Source organism: Crocodylus porosus, unplaced genomic scaffold, assembly GCF_001723895.1.
Source record: "Crocodylus porosus isolate Cpor-Errol unplaced genomic scaffold, CroPor_comp1, whole genome shotgun sequence".
In the NCBI taxonomy this organism is placed as follows: Eukaryota; Metazoa; Chordata; order Crocodylia; family Crocodylidae; genus Crocodylus; species Crocodylus porosus.
Window position 1 is genome coordinate 46,024,679 of NW_017728947.1, and position 15,932 is coordinate 46,040,610.

Below are 15,932 nucleotides of genomic sequence, written 5' to 3' on the forward strand. Positions count from 1 at the left end.
AGAATTTAAAATTTCTTACGTGGAAGATCATGCTTCTGGAGTCAATTATATCAGCTCATATACTTTAGGCATATGAGTGCATAAACTTCCGGCACTAGTGACTGGTCTTGATATGCTGCACCTTGTGAGAAAAAGGTGATGCTTTGGACTCAACCAAGATCCGCCCTCAGGGCAGTATCATCCTTCCATGTATGAATGATATTTATTCTTATGGCCTCATGAGCACATCAAGCAGTGGACCCTTCTCCATATATTCAGCAATAATAAATCTCTTTGAAGAAGACTGAAATCCTTTGAAAATCCACCCAGCTTTTTGCCTCTAAGCCATACAGCTACCAAGTAGGCGTGTCTAAATGGAAATTCAAGTGTACACCTTTTAGTTTTTGGCCTAGCTGAGCAGAAGTTAAAAGGCTCTGTCAAGGGTCATTCAGCACAAGACAAGGCTACCTTGGCTGCTCCTTCCAAAGATGTCTCTATTGCAGGCATCTAGAACACAGTGTCCTGGCCCATTCCTCTCCACAGCAAATCACACTGGAAGAAACCAATCCATTTCTGAGGCTTCATTTTCAGAAATTGTTTTCAAGATAAAGAACGCCAAATGTTCTCATTCCAGAGAAGTCTTATTTTAAAAAGTCCATTTTTTAAATTAGCCTATTGTCATATGAAGCTTTTTTCCCTATATTACTGCTTACCTTTGCAAGTTTGAGCAGGTGGTCTGCCTGGGCACTTAGAAGATATCTACGGGGAGGGGTGTTCCTTCCTTTTCTTATATAATAAAAAAAAAAAGAGTTTTGTTCTCACCATTGGCAGTGGCTTTATTGCTGCTTATTGCAGCCTTCTCTCTTTTTGGGGGAGGATTCCTCTCAAAATCCATATTCCCCAGGAGCCAAAATCTGGGCTAATGGCATCCTTGCAGAAGTGGTGGAAGTTATTTGTGTGCAATTCTGTTCATTTGAAGAGATCACTGCAACACAGTGCTCATTATCCCTCCCACCTACCTTCACAATTTGGAGATTGTATAATCTTAATATTACTCGGCTTCTTTTTTGCTCTAGGGTATATTTTTCTAACATTTGAATCATTTTTAATTAGCCTATCATTACAGAGACTGATTGTATTGTTGGGAGGGACAGCAGGGGTAAGGAATAGTGCATGATAACTAATACAAGGCCTAGGTCACTATTCTGTGCCACTACTGTTGCCCTGCTGGGGAAAAAGTCTTAACAGTAGTGTAATTTTTTTTTTAAACGAAACCTGCATTAGAAAAATTAAGACCCCAAAATGAAAATCATACTGGAATAACATCTTCAAAGAAGCAAAATTAGAAGTAATTTTTTTTTCTGTTAGCCCCAGAAAGCTGTGATCATGGGGATGCATAATACGATGACACAAAAAGAATTTCACAACTTTGTCTTAAAATCAAAATTAGCCAAAATCAGTAAAATGAAGAAGTTTTTAGAGGAGACTGCAAACAAAGGAAAGTGAAAAATTTATCAGAGAGTGTCCTTTAAGTGTTGGCTGGCTTCACTTCTCTTCACTTCGTGCTTCTCTTCAGCAATCACATTTCTATTTCTTTCCCTATTCTTAACTAAATGCTTTCCAGCTCCTGGCTGGACATTTGTTCATCCAAATATCTTGTGGCAGAATGCCAGGAACAAAATGTCCAACTTCTCTCTCTAAGCGGTGGGCCTTTGCATACAGAAAAGTAGTAAAATAAAGATGCAGCATGCCTATTAAAATTAAGAATTCTGCTTTTGCATTGGCTTTGGAGTGTCTGTGAAGAGAAGGGGCATTTATCCTAGTTCTGTAAAAACTGGCTTTTCTGTGATCTAGTTAAACGTCTGTGTATTTTCCCATTTAGTCTAAGTACCCAAGCTTTTTAGTAATCTTTCTAGTGAAAATCAATTAGTCTCCACATTATTTTATCATATGGAAGCATTAAGGTGCATTGTAAAGGTGCCTTTCCAGTTATTGCACAGAAGGCAAATCCCTATTATAAAAAAGGCATTCTAAAATATACTATAAATAGTTGCTCCCAGCTGAATTCTGATATATTTGGGTATCAGTACAGGAGCAATCAAGTATAAACTACTGTATTTACTCAAATTTCAGTTGACCCTGAATCTAAGATGACCTCCCCCCCCCAGTAATTAAATTATATACATGGAAAAATTACAAATTTGTTATAATTTTCCAGGTATAGAATCTAATTATTGGAGAGATGTCTTAATTTCATCCCACTTCTACTGTTACAGCAGGAAAAATACTGCTTGGGGTGGGGTCAGCTAGCCCCTTGCCTTCTACTCACCCCCACAATTCTTCTCCCTGCAGCCCTCTCCGCCTGCCCCCCCTCCCCACTCCCACACCCCCTGGCTCCCAGCTCCTCATGGCCTCTGCTGCTCTCTCCCTTGTGCCCCACAATCTCTGTCCCTACCTCCCCCCCCATCCTTTGTCTCCTCCCCCACACCTTTACTGTCAGACACTGCTCAGGCTCTGTTTCCTCCGGGAGCAGCACATGGAAGCTATTGCTTGCCAGGCCATGCACCAGTATCATCACTACTGATTGGCCAGGCAGGAGACATATTTTCCATGTGCTCCATGCCCAGGAGGGAACCGAGCCTGAGCCAGAGCTGAGCTACACCTGACAGTAAGGAGGGGGAGAGAGGGGAGGGCAGGAAGCTGCTGGGGGTCTGACTCTGGCCCAGACCCAGGCTCAGGCCCAGAATTAGAGCTGTAGCAGCCACCTGCCTCCCTCCCCTCCCCCCCACTTTGTGTGCAAACCTAAAACAAGGGGCTTTTTCCCTTATGCTGACTGAGGGGGAAAAACTTATCTTAGATTTAAGTAAATATGGTATTGTTGTTGTTATAGAAACTATAATTTACATTGCAGCCCCCTTTGACTGAAGGTCAGTTCGCCAATGTTCACAAAGGTATGGAAGGGCAACCCATACTCATACACTTTTCTGCCTCCCCTGCCAAAGTCCTCATGCACACTCAGGCCTCCAAACCCAAAAATCATATATAATTTTCTGTCTCCCTTGAAAAAAAAAGATGCACACAAGAATGTACATACAACATCTTAGAATTACTCGAGTGATATAAGTGCTAAGCAGCTTCCCCTGCTTTCCATACTGCCTCCTACAGAAGAGGAATAAACCTTTTGATAGCTCTAATTAATGCTTCTCTGTTGGCTTGACAAAAGTAGACCCTCAGAAGGAGCTAGGGTTGGAACTAAATAGTTCAGATAAGTGAATATAACAGGAAGGCAGGGCTACATTAAGTTTACCCAGCACCTTAGCCTTAGAGGCCTAATGAGAGCAGGGAGAGTGGTGCCACTGAGCACCAGCGGGCATGGAGTGCTGAGAGCAGGGGGAGTGGGGAGTCTTACCAGCTCCGAGAGCACAAAACATCTTCAGCTGATGCTGCCATGTCATGGTCTGCTCACCCTAGTTGCTGCTACAGCAACAGTGTGATCTGCATCCACCAAGCTGATGCTTCTACAGCAGCAGCTTTGGGCTGCTGCTTCTGCTGGGGCACAGACTCCCCAGGGGGGCATTCTGGCACCTGACTAAGTTGGTGCCCAGGGTTGATGCCCTGCTTGCCCACCCCATGTTATACTATTGTTAAGCATACCTTATATGGGTTTCCTGTATTCTGGCCTTGCCCCTCTACACTACAGCAGTGCTGTCCATGCTGCACAGCCTATTCCTATTTGAGACTGCAGTATCTATGCATTTCTCTCCCAGTCTGTTGCAAAGTGTGGCAGTGTCTGTGACAGGGTCTTCTTTTCTCACAGGGTTACATGGAGGAGGCAGCAGACGTAGCCCCTGCAGTGAAAAGTTTACAGTCCAAGGTTAGAATTGTAGACAACAGATGGTTATTAGAAGGAAACAATAAGACAACTCTTGTACAAGGAATATAAATATAATTCCTTAATCTATGCATAAAAATAAATTTAATCTAATATGAAACTACAAATGATAAAATACTAAACTCATATTTGTAGAGTTATTCAGCAGCGTTGGTAGAGGGCAAAGTTAAGGTGGTTTAGGTGCCTTACTTATTTTTTTTTATTCTTTAATAAGTTTGGATTTATTTTCAATAGGTTTGGATACTTACAAAATTCCTATAATTTTCTTACCTTAAATTACCAAAGCATACTCTCAACCTTACTTTTTTAATGTTATTTTTGTCCTGGAATAAAGCTGTATTTATATATTAAGATGAGAGTGCATATTAGAACTTTTTGCTATGCATACAGAAACAAGATATAGGTTACAGTTACAGTTGGTAAGTGCAGTTAAAGAGAAGATACATATACCTTCCATTAAATAGAAAAATTCCCACTGACTAGCACCAAAATCAGTGATTCTCAACCCAGGTGCCTTAAAATCCTTTCAAGGGTGCTGCAAGGTGTTGTGAAATGTTAGCAGTTAGGTGTGCAAACTTGATTCACAAGATAAACTCCAGGGCCATGTCCAGACATGCATGAACATTTGATTCCCCAGGGACAACTAGAGGCTGCACACCTTGTGCCACTGCTAGCTGTCCCCAGGGAACACCTGTACCACCACACAGCAAGTTACCCCAGGTGGGGTAGGGGAGATTAGGGCCATCACTGGGCTGGCCCTACCAACCTTATCTGGGGTCCTGGGGGCCTCCCAGGGCTGCAGCAGCAACGATCCTGCCATATGGAGCCTGGCTGGCAGCAGAGTGCAGTTCCAGCTGGCCAGGCTCCAGTTTTGGGCAGTGCATGCTGCTGCCTGCCACATGTGCTGCTCCTCTTTTTTTTCCCATGGGTTTCTTTTGACCCCTGTTCCCTTGCAGCGTGGAGAACAACTGAACATGCGGTATGTGTCACATAGCACATGGCCATGCTCGTTTGGACGCAGCCCAGGATTTCAAATAGGAATCCATAGTGTTAAAACGTTCTGACCTGTTCCAGTCTTTCTGAGTTCTTTGAAACAGAAGAATTGCTGTATTATTTTTCTATAGTCAAAAATGTTTGAAAACTAAGAGCTGGCATTTTCCATGAGGAGCCTTGAGCCTATAAAGGGATGCTTCAGGTCTGAAAAGGTTGAGAACCACTGACCTAAACAATTTACTAGTGTTGTTGTAACAAAGCCCTCACCAACAGCTACACAAAAGAAATGAGCCAAATGTTGTATTCATCACAGTTATTTTTTTAATTATACATAAAAAACTCAGTAGCATATTCTAATCTAGAGAATCATACATAAATCATAGAATCAGTAATACTTTAACAATTAAGGCCACCTTAAATCCAGTCGGTCTCTATCTGTCCATATAATTAAAGTTTCTTTTAGTTGCCATGATCCTAATATCTGACCATCCAAATTGTAATATTTTCTTACTGGGTAAAATAATTTTAAGTGCCTCTAATTAATGTTATAGTAAGACAGAAATGATCTACACTGGCTCTCTGAACTCAATTTTGCACCTTTTACCAATACAAATTTTTATTTAAACATTATATTTGAAGAAAAGGTTAAAAAAATTGCAAATGCAAAAAAAAAATTATTGTAAATGCTCAAGAGGTCATTTGTTTTAATTTTGTCTCAGCTAACTGCTTTGGGTCAGGATATTGTACATCCAAATCCATTGCCAACAAGCTCACCCTAACCAGAAATGCAGGTTGACTGAACCAGATCTTTTATCTCTGCCTTCAGACTGCATTTTCCATTCATTTCTCTATTGGTTTTGACACGCATCGAAAGCTTGAAAGACCTGTTTATGAGATATGTCACAGACCCATGAATTTCATCCATGGGAGCATGCTCCTGTCGCCGTCTATTCCCTTTCATTAGATTCACTAACGTAGAACATTCTGTTTGCTCTTTCTCCTCTTTTAGATGGAATGGGTCGAGTCCTTGCTCAAGACGTTTATGCAAAAGACAACCTCCCCCCATTTCCAGCATCGGTGAAAGATGGCTATGCTGTAAGAGGTAAATGCAGTACATCTTCTGAAAACGTAACTGTACACCAGCTTGCTTGTACACCTGCACGTTCCATCATTGTTGGAAGCATTTATTTTTTCCTTGAAATTGTATTTATTTCATTTTTAGAAATCTAGATTACTGAATTCCTGTTGTGTAAAATTCAGCCATTTTAAAGGAAGACTGTTGTGCTTACTGCAGTTTTAACTCTTTAAATAGGTGTGCATGCATGTATTTGTACCCATGCATATTTGCCAACATACTTACAGTTGCAATGTAAGCACTGTCACTCAGTTCTTTACTCACTTGGCTGTACTGGTCCTGGTGCCTCTTGCAGTAGAATCTGCCATCTAACGGTTGCTTTCTAGAAGGAAGTCTGGCCCTAAGATATAGTTTGAGATGCAAGTAATGGTGTTTCCTGAATGAGAGGCAGGAAGATTTCTAATATATCAATAATATTTTATATATAACTCGATAGATAGATAGATAGATAGATAGATAGATAATATGCATACATCATGCAATCATAAATTCGTTAGGTCCCTATGATTAGTGATTGCATAATTTTCGTGGAAAGTGCAAAATCAGGTGAGCTCCATAAAAAAATGTCAGACTCCACAAAAAACAGTGGGCTCCATGATTTTGGCAGGCTTACTGCAAAAAAACCCCCAAAACTTACTTAGAATGCTGGCTCCCCAGAGGGAGCCACAGTCCTCATGGCACTGCAGTGATGTGTTATCAGCACTCGGGGTAGGAGTACCCAGCCCAGCATGTTTCACAGTGAGGGTGGGGGAGCACTTGCACCCAGGTTTTGGGGATTCTGGGGGAAAGGCAGGGGGGATGACTTGTGGCTGAGCCCATTTTTACTTTTCTGCTTTCCCTTCTGTTCTAAACACTAGTTCAATAAACTTCAAAAGCCTACAATTGATCAGAGTTGTGTGCTTGCCTGCTTTTGAGAGGAAGGAGTGCTTGGACCCACACTTTTAGGTTTCCAGGGGCAGGGGAGGGAACATTTGAGGGGCTGTAGTTGAGTACAGAGTGAAGACACAGGTGGTTGTTAGAAAAATAGCTTTTACTGAACAGCGGTGCAAGGGAGCTCGTTGATAAAAAGCTCCAACAAAAGGAGGAAAGAGGTCAGTAGAGTTTCTGGCTGTGTACCAGAGTGGCCAGTTGCAACAGGCTGGGGGGAGTTAGGAGTGATGCAGCGTGGGATGCCTGGAGAATTGACCAGGCCCATCTCACAGAACACCTGGTGTCCACACATAACATCGAACAGGTTCACAGTGAACCAATTCATAGTGCTTGATTTTCCAGGTATACTTCTGAACCATTCCAGGCAGATTTAAACCAGTTAAACAGGATTGTGTGTCCGTCCACTTCAGGTTTAAACAATATTTAAACTATGCTGAGTAGTATGTATGCCTGTGTCCTTAGATCCACTGATGAAAAGTCCTATGTAACACCTGCGTGTTGAGTAGTGGGTATGTTGTTATGCTAGAGGTTGGACAATTAGATTGGAAACTGAAGTTATTGGTCCTGACAGACACTTTCAGCCCAGGGACAACTGTTTTCTTCTCTTTTTTTTTTTGGAGTAGATAGCTGAAACACTGAAAAACCACTCAGGGAACTAAACCATACGTAGGCCATGTAACAGTCCAAAGTGTTTCTTGAGGGTCTGGTAACAAATACAGGGGCAGAAAATTAATTAGATTTCAGCTGTGTGTGTTTGTGTGAAGTGCACGGGGAAGCTCCAGACAAAGCCAGAGAAACAAAAGGGCTGAGAGGGAAAACTGTGGGTAGAAGTTTGGTTTGAAAGAGTCTAAGAACTGAAAACAAATAAATGGTCTCCTCCTATTTGATTCCTATTGTGTAAAAGGAAACAGGACTTTATGTACAGTCTTTATAAATTAATTCAATTACATCAGACAGTTATTTGACACTCTTCCTTACAGAAACAACTAGTACAGTATTTAGTATGATTTATATTAGAAAAATTAATTCAGTTTCAGGAAATATTGGAGCCATTCAGTTGACCTAAAGTGTGTGTCTTTCATTAGCACTATTTACGTGGTTTGCAGTGATTTATCCATCTGAGATTTTTTTGGACTTTTCTTTCCCAGATCATCTGCTCAGGTATACACACACGTCTTTTAAAAATAACATTGAGCAATCTGTTGAATGTGCATGATTCAAAGACTGTACGTGCAAGTTTTCTCTTCTGAACCACGAAGCAAAGAAGTGATAATCTCTGATGAAGATCATTACTATGCCATGAAATTCAGAAAGATATTTTGCTGAGTGTGTTTGATTTACCCAAGCCCAATTTGAAGTGATTGCTTTTGATTAGGTGTGATGCAAAGGACATGGTAGCAGTTTTCAAATATTTGAAAGGCTGCCATAAACAAGATAAGCACAAAATGTCATTCCTTGCCATATAGGGCCAGACATAAGGTCATGGATTTAAACTACAAAAAGCAGATTTAGATCAAATCTCAGGACAAACTTCCTGATTATAAGAACACTAGGACAGGAGAACAAGCTGCTTGGGAAGTTGTGGAATAGCCTTCACTGGAGGTTTTAAAAAAGTAGGCTGGATAGACATCCATCTTGAATTGTTTAAGAACAGCAAATCCAGCATCTGTGCAGTAAATTGGACTTAAGAACTGTGGACCTTGAGGTCCCTTGTAGCACTGTGTTTCCATAATTGGCCAGGAAGGCAAAAAATTGTTATAAGAGTCTGAATTAAACAAACAGTGGTACCATAAATGTCTCACCAGTCTATTTTATGCAATTCAGCCCACACACTGGTCAGTATTCCAGGTGATTGGGTGCAGTGTGATCTTCCCACAATTCAACTTTCATCTGATTGATGTGGTAATCAATTAGATGACAATCTGATAGAAGTGGTCTATCTGCTTCTAAGGTATAGTGTGGAGGTATCAAACTCCTTTGACCCCAAAGGCCAGATGAGGGACGTGAGGCCAGTCCACAGACCAGATCAGGCCCATACAATTCCCCACATGCCAGAGCCATCACTCAGGGATCCAATCTGGACCAGCCCCATATTCAGCACACAGGGCCAGTCTAGCACAGGTGCCCAGACCAGCCCCACACTCCACATGCATGCTGTGTGTAGCGAGTGCACCAGACCAGCTCCTTGCACTAAATAGAGCATGGGCTGGATGATAGGGCTCCACAGGTTGTATCTTTGACACCCCAACATAGCATCTTCATTCAAACTGAATAAAGACAACTTCAGTCCACACATGGAATAATGAACACTAGCACCAATTTAGATCAGTGATTTGGCACCAGTGAGCCTTAAAAATATTTTTGTTATCCGTAATAAAACTAATAAGGCTAGTCAACATTCTTCTTCTATGTGAGACAATAAGGTGGTCATATGCCATATATTGTGCATTAGCTTTCTCAGAAAGCAGTCTAAAATAAAATAATCTAATATTTAAAGCCTAAAGAACCATATACAACTGTCACATAACTCTCTTATTTTTGAGGATGGTTCTTCAGATCTCAGTATTTCAGCCCCAGAGCCACTTGCCACTAAAAGGGGAAAAGTTTGACTCCTTTTAGCTAGATTCTTCTATTCCACTCTTATTTTAGAATCTGAAGTCAAGTTAACATTGTCCATTGGGCTCTTCCAAGTTAAACCAATCATTCCTTCTGCTGATACTATATAATGTCTCAGTAACATGGCTGTATAATGTCTCACTAGCGTGGTTGTGTTACTTCTGTATCAGGAAGCAGTGTGTGCAAATTCGGCAGTATGTCTCAGTATAGCTGTATTAGGTGATTATAGCCAGACTTTCTCTGCCATGTGACACAAAAAATTCTTGTTGCTAGAATAATCCATAATGGTCTCCTCAGACCTCTCCATTCTCTTGCAAGAGGAACAGTGAGTATATCTGAACAATTTTGTGACAGAACATATTATTCTACCAAAGATAATACATGTAAATATGTTGAACTTTTCAAGATATCTTAAAATCCCTTAAGGCTGAAAATGTTTCACATAACACTTATATCTTCTCACATAGAAACTAAGGAAGCAGGTCTGAACTAAACTGCACATTATTCTAAGGTTCTTCCTTGCTTGCTATGTTGTTTTCTCTTTTTTTCGGTGGTTTTACCTTTTTATAATCTTCTTTCTTCTGTGCTTTCTTACAGCTGCCGACGGCCCTGGGGATAGATTCATCATTGGTGAATCCCAAGCTGGTGAGCAGGTGAGCATATGTTTTTTTATCTCTTTTTTTGAGTATTTTTTTATTTCCTATGAAAATAAAAATCTGATTTCTTTTTAGTTGTAATTATTATTTGTTTCTGTTCTGCGCAATTTCTTAAGTGTTCCAAACAATGGACTTGTAATTGAAGACAGCTCTAAGTCACTACACATTTGTGTGCATAGTATCTAGTCTACAACTACACATGTTGTAGTATGATCTTAGAAGCTAGTATAAAATCAGAGAGACTACACCCCAGTATCCTTCAGAGAGTGGTACTGGTGGTTCTCTAGAGGGTCATATGAGGTCTGAATGTGCACAGCAATTCCCTAGTATAATGTTAGCAAGCACTCTGCTTCTGCTGTTGTTGTCATTAATGAAATCTAGAAGCCCAGGGTTTCAGATTCTGAACAGCCCTCAACCCAGCATCTAATTGCACAAGTCATTTGTGTGTTGGATTTTTGCACACATCACTTCAAAGATGCAGAATTACATGCAAGTGATTTTCCCTTCTGCTGAATTGCCAAAGCAGGTGATGTACTCTATTCAGATTTTAGGGAAGTGGGAGTAGTCTTCTCAGGTCACTAAAACTTGTAGCCATCTGTTGCTGTTCATTATCTGTCATGCATTTCCCTTCCTTCTCAAGGGACCAGAAGGATTCCACTAAAGGTCACCTAAGTCTCCACCTATTTAAGCATTTTTCCCAGTCTGATATACTCATCCTTGATTTATTTCAGTAGGCATCTGGCAGTGTCATTTGTCCCAGTAGGAAGGTCCAGTGAACTTTTCCCTGTTCCCATCAACATCTTTCTCAACTGTAAATCCATATTTTATATCCTTGCTCTTGATAGACAGCACTCACTTCAGCTTCCTAGACCTGGTCAGGTAACACACACATTGATTAATCTGAATAAAGAGTCCAGAATTACATATACCTGCCTCTTGTGGGTGCCAGGGTGCATGTCAGACTCTCTTCCATCTATTCCTTTTTTTGTATGTAGATCATTCTGTCGTCTATTTTTTCTCTTACTTGCCTGTATATCATCCTAATTTCTTACTGGGCTCACATTCCTAGCTCCCTCCATCATCTCTTCCTCTCTCAGTTTGAACTGTTTTCCTTTCTCTTCTTCCTTACCAACCCATCTCTTACCTACTTCTCCTCTTCATTCTCTAGTATCTGCCCTCCAGCTCTTGTTTCTTCTCTACTGGCTTCTTCTCTCTTGGTCACATTGTTTCATGAGTCAGTTTCCTGATCTAGAAGTTTGATCTCCAAGTTCTTTTGTTCAGCAGGTGTCAGGAGTTGCCACTGCAGCTTCCTGTCTCCTGTCCTCCATCATATTTTCAGATCTTTGTCTGAACTCCACTCTCTAGTGTTCATATCTTTTCTTTCATGAGCTGTGTCAAGCAACATTTCATATCTGAAAAGATTCTGGCCTTGTACAGACATTCAGTTTCTCCTGAGAGCTATTGCTTTCCCAGGACAAACAAGTGTACAGATGTTCAGGCTTTTTCTTCTAAAGTGAAAATAGCCACTCCAGGAGAAAAATAACTTGGATACAACCCAGGGTTAAATCACTTCCAGGAGAGTTTCTCCTGAGAGAATGAATATCTGTACATATTCACAACACAGGCTAACTATGGGCAATCTGGGTTAGCCAATCAGGGCTGCCCTATACACTGCTGTCATCTGTTGTCAGGCAGACTAAGGAAACCTGTAGATCATACAGAGTTGCATGCACAGGCCCTCCCACTGGCTGCACAGTGTCAGCACTGCAGGCTCTCCACTCTTCAGGACCTCAGCATTCAAATGTCTGTACATGTGGCTCTGGGTAAGTTTATCTACCACAAGAACAAACCTGGGAGAATTCTCCTAAATTATTTGAATGTGTATATGCAGCCTGTTAGGCACCTCTCAAGGTTAATACATATCCTTCAGTTTCTGTATCCACTGCTCTGCTTTTGTGTTCGCTCATGCTAAGGTCATATCTAGTATTAATACAGTATCTATCATTGTGTTTTCATGTCAGTGTCTATCCTAAAGGAAAAAAGAATGAAAATCCTTCAAGTTGCAAGACAGTATACCTTTGTGTATACCTGAATAGTTATTCAGGAGACAAATGAATAGGTTCAATTTAGTGAGGGGCAGAAAAGGAGTTTATAAATATGCAGTCAGCAGTAATCATTGTAAAACACCAGGTGCTATGCATAAGTATGTTTAGATGCTTTAAATCATTTGAAGTGGACAACTCAGAAAAGAGTCATTATGCTAATTAACCTAGCAGTAAGCTGCAAAAGCATGAATATTTACAGCACATTTTACCATAATTAACCTCACCCATTGAATTCTGGCACTTTTCTAGTCATGTTATGCAACTTGTGGTCCTTCAAGCCAAAAGATAACCCATTAAAATCAGAGGGATTTTTTTTTAATGTATCTTACAGTTAACTCTTGAAACCCACTGATACAGGACAGAAACCACTTAATAAATTTAAAACAGTATTATAATTTTACATAAAGAACGGTATGTTCATTTATACTATAAATTTAGATTAAATATATAAGAGCTTTCATTTCTTACGTGCCAAGGTTTTGTTTCTCAAAGTCTCTCTTTCTGACAGTCATACACAAAATTCTAGATTGGATAGATTATTTTTCTGCCTAGAGAAGGCAAATCATTTTTAACTATTTTTTAAAAAATTTCCAAATAAAATGTACCTACAGCTAATGCAGTTGTGGCAGTTTCTGTATCCCTAGGTCAGAATATCTCTATAAATTGCTTAAAAGTTAAGCTAATTATGAGAGCCAGGGATGATGTATGCTCGTGTCCTACTATGAGTATTGCATATGCTCTGGGTTTTGCTGGTTTTCATATGGGGCCAGGAAATATTTTCCCTCTACTGCAGCTACATGTGTTGGTGGCGGGAGTTACGATGAAGGGAGACAGATTTGCAATCTTCGGAAACATTGGCTGCAGCCAAGGCTGGGGATTTTGACAGGTGTGCCAGTGCTTCTGCTGAAAGTTAAACGCAAAGGTAACTGCTTAGAGGGTCTTGCCACTCTGCTCAGGGTCGGAGCAGCTGGAGTTCATATTTGGGATTCAGGAAAGAATTTTACCCCATAGTCAGATTGGTATGGAATGTGGGGGGGTTACCTTCCTGTGTAGCAGGGGGCTGTGGCCCTCTTCCTTGGATCTCTCAAGCATATTTTACCAACATTTGCAGCAACAGGACACTGACCACTGTGGTCCTTCTGTATTAACTGTGGCAGGTTAGGGTGTTATGTCTTGTGGTTGTGTTGGGGCCAACTGTGTAGTTTTGCTAATAAGTTAGACAATGGCTCTGTATAGGATGGTTTGAATGAGGATGATCCTGCCTCAGGCAGGGTGTTGGACTAGATGATCTCTGACGGTCGCTTTTAACGCTACTACTTATAATTCTGTGATTCTAACCCACAGAATATCTTCACCTGAGCCATCCAGGGTGCTTACTAAGATGCATAGGAATGACCTAGATTTGATTCTCCAATCACCTGAGACATACTATAATATGCTCCCTGGATCAGAGGGTTAATGGAACTCTAGGCACAAGTTGTCATAATTACAGCCTTTTTAGTTCTCATTTTGCTTATCCTATTGAAAGCTCCCTTGACCTTGTAAGTCCCAAAACTAAATTCAGCCTTGTCTTGAGGGGTCAGTTAACCATTCTGATGCAATGAAACCCAAACTTCCAGCCCCATGGGCCTGATGAGTGATGCAGGGTCGGTCTGTAGGCAGGATCCCCACACAGGGTTGGTGCATGTGTTTGGTTTGTGGGTGCAATCCAGCATGCCATCTTGACCCTGGATCCAGCCACATACTAGCCCACCCCACATGCCTAGATCTAGCCACAAATCAGCCCAGCCCTGCATGCCAGCCCGAATCTGCATTCCTGGATCTGGTCACACACTGGCTTCATCCTTCATGCCTGGATCCAGCTAGACAGTTTCCCAACCCCGCTTGCCTGGATCTGGCCATGCAGTGGTGCAGCCTGCTGCACAAGGCAATGTTATCCAGCCCATGAGGCTCCCCATGGCTCTGTAAATTTGGCACCAAGAGGAGCAGCTATTAATGCTGCCACCACTCCCCCACCCAATTTTCAGACCCTTAGGGAGCCCCATGGGGCAAAGGACACAGCTCTTCAGGCTGGGGCTGACGCTTGGGTTGAGGCTTGAGCATCCCTGCACTAATACAGCTGATAAGGAAAATTACCCTCCCCCTAGAAGTGCCCCAATGTGCTAAGTACATGGGGCTTTTGAAGTACACATGTTCCAGATTTAATTTGGCACTTCCGAGAATATCACTACACAAAAACTGATGCAGAAGGATGGATGGAGCAGATGTGCAACTTTGCACAAAAAAATGACATTTGCACAATTGTACTTTACTTTGATCTTCCATTTTACTAACAAGGTCTCCCTCCCTCCCACCCTCCCTTCCTTCCTTTCTTCAGTGTCTGTGGCCGAACAATGATTTTAACTGTGGATTTTGAAAAAAAAATAGTTCTAATGTATTGGTGATGCAATTTTTTTTAAATGTTCACATCATTTATTTCATTATGTTGCTGTTCATAGATTCACAGACATTAGTGTTGGAAGGGACTTCGTGAGATCTTCTGGTCCAACCCCTTGCCCAAGGGCAGGAAGTCAGCCAGGGTCAAAGGACTCCAGCAAGATAATCGTCCAAGCATATCTTAAATGTGTCCAGAGTAGGTGCTTGCACCACTTCTGGGGGGAGTTTATTCCAAACTCTGTGTACTCGAACAGTAAAGAAGTTCTTCCTTATGTCCAGTCTAAAACTGGCTTCCAGCAGTTTGTGACAATTGAACCTTGTTTTCCCGGGAGGAGCCCTGGTGAACAAATGTTCTCCCAAGTCCTGATGAACACCCCTGATATATTTATAGGCTGCCACCAAGTGCCCCCTGAGTCTATGATTAACCAAGCTGAAGAATACCATTCCTCTCAGCTTCTCCTCAGATGGCCTGCTCTTTTGACCTCTGATCATGCACGTGGCTCTCCTCTGGACTCTCTGAGCTTCTCCACATCCTTTTAAAGTGTGAAGCCCAGAATTGGATGCAGTACTATAGCTGCAGCCTCACCAAGGCTGAATAAAGTGGGAGAATGACATCTTGGGTCTTGTTTGAGATGCAGTGGTAGATGCAAGACAGGGTTTTATTTGCTTGGTCGGCTGCAACATTGCATTGGTGGCTCATATGTATCTGGTGGTTAATCATGACCCCCAAGTCTCTTTCAGACGTAGTGCTAGTGAGTGAAGCACTGCCAAGCCTATAGGTATGATAGGAGATTTTCCTCCTGAGGTGGAGCACCTTGTATTTCTCTACATTAAAGGTCATCAGGTTTCATATTGCGAGCCTATCCAGGTCGGCCTGAATCCCCAGCCTATCCTCCAGTGCGTCCATGCTTCCCCACAATTTTGTGTCATCCGTGAACTTAACCAGTTTGTTTCTGACACCCAAATCCAGGCCATTAATGAATATATTAAAGAGTACCAGTCTGAGTACTGAACCCTGAGGGATGTCACTGGTCACCATATGCCATGCTGACTTGGTTCCATCAACAATCACTCTCTGGGTCCAACCACAAAGCCAGTCCCCAAGCCATTGGAGCATAAGGTTGTCAAGGCTGCAGTTCCCCAGTTTTGCCATAAGGACATCATGGGAGACCAAATCAAAGGCTTTTTGA

The 15,932-nt window shown here is 41.6% G+C and overlaps 1 protein-coding gene across 11 annotated transcripts in view; it reads left to right on the plus strand.

Annotated features, from left to right (window-relative positions):
- GPHN (gephyrin) overlaps positions 1-15,932 on the plus strand; it is a 369,172-nt gene that overhangs the window by 296,137 nt on the left and 57,103 nt on the right. For 6 of the 11 annotated variants that reach the window (XM_019551529.1, XM_019551530.1, XM_019551531.1 and 3 more), the window contains 3 exons: positions 3,797-3,853; positions 5,874-5,966; positions 10,143-10,198. In XM_019551529.1, the coding sequence (XP_019407074.1) occupies positions 3,797-3,853; positions 5,874-5,966; positions 10,143-10,198 (206 nt within the window). The remainder of the gene's footprint in view (positions 1-3,796; positions 3,854-5,873; positions 5,967-10,142; positions 10,199-15,932) is intronic. The other 5 variants (XM_019551532.1, XM_019551535.1, XM_019551536.1 and 2 more) reach the window with 1 other exon arrangement.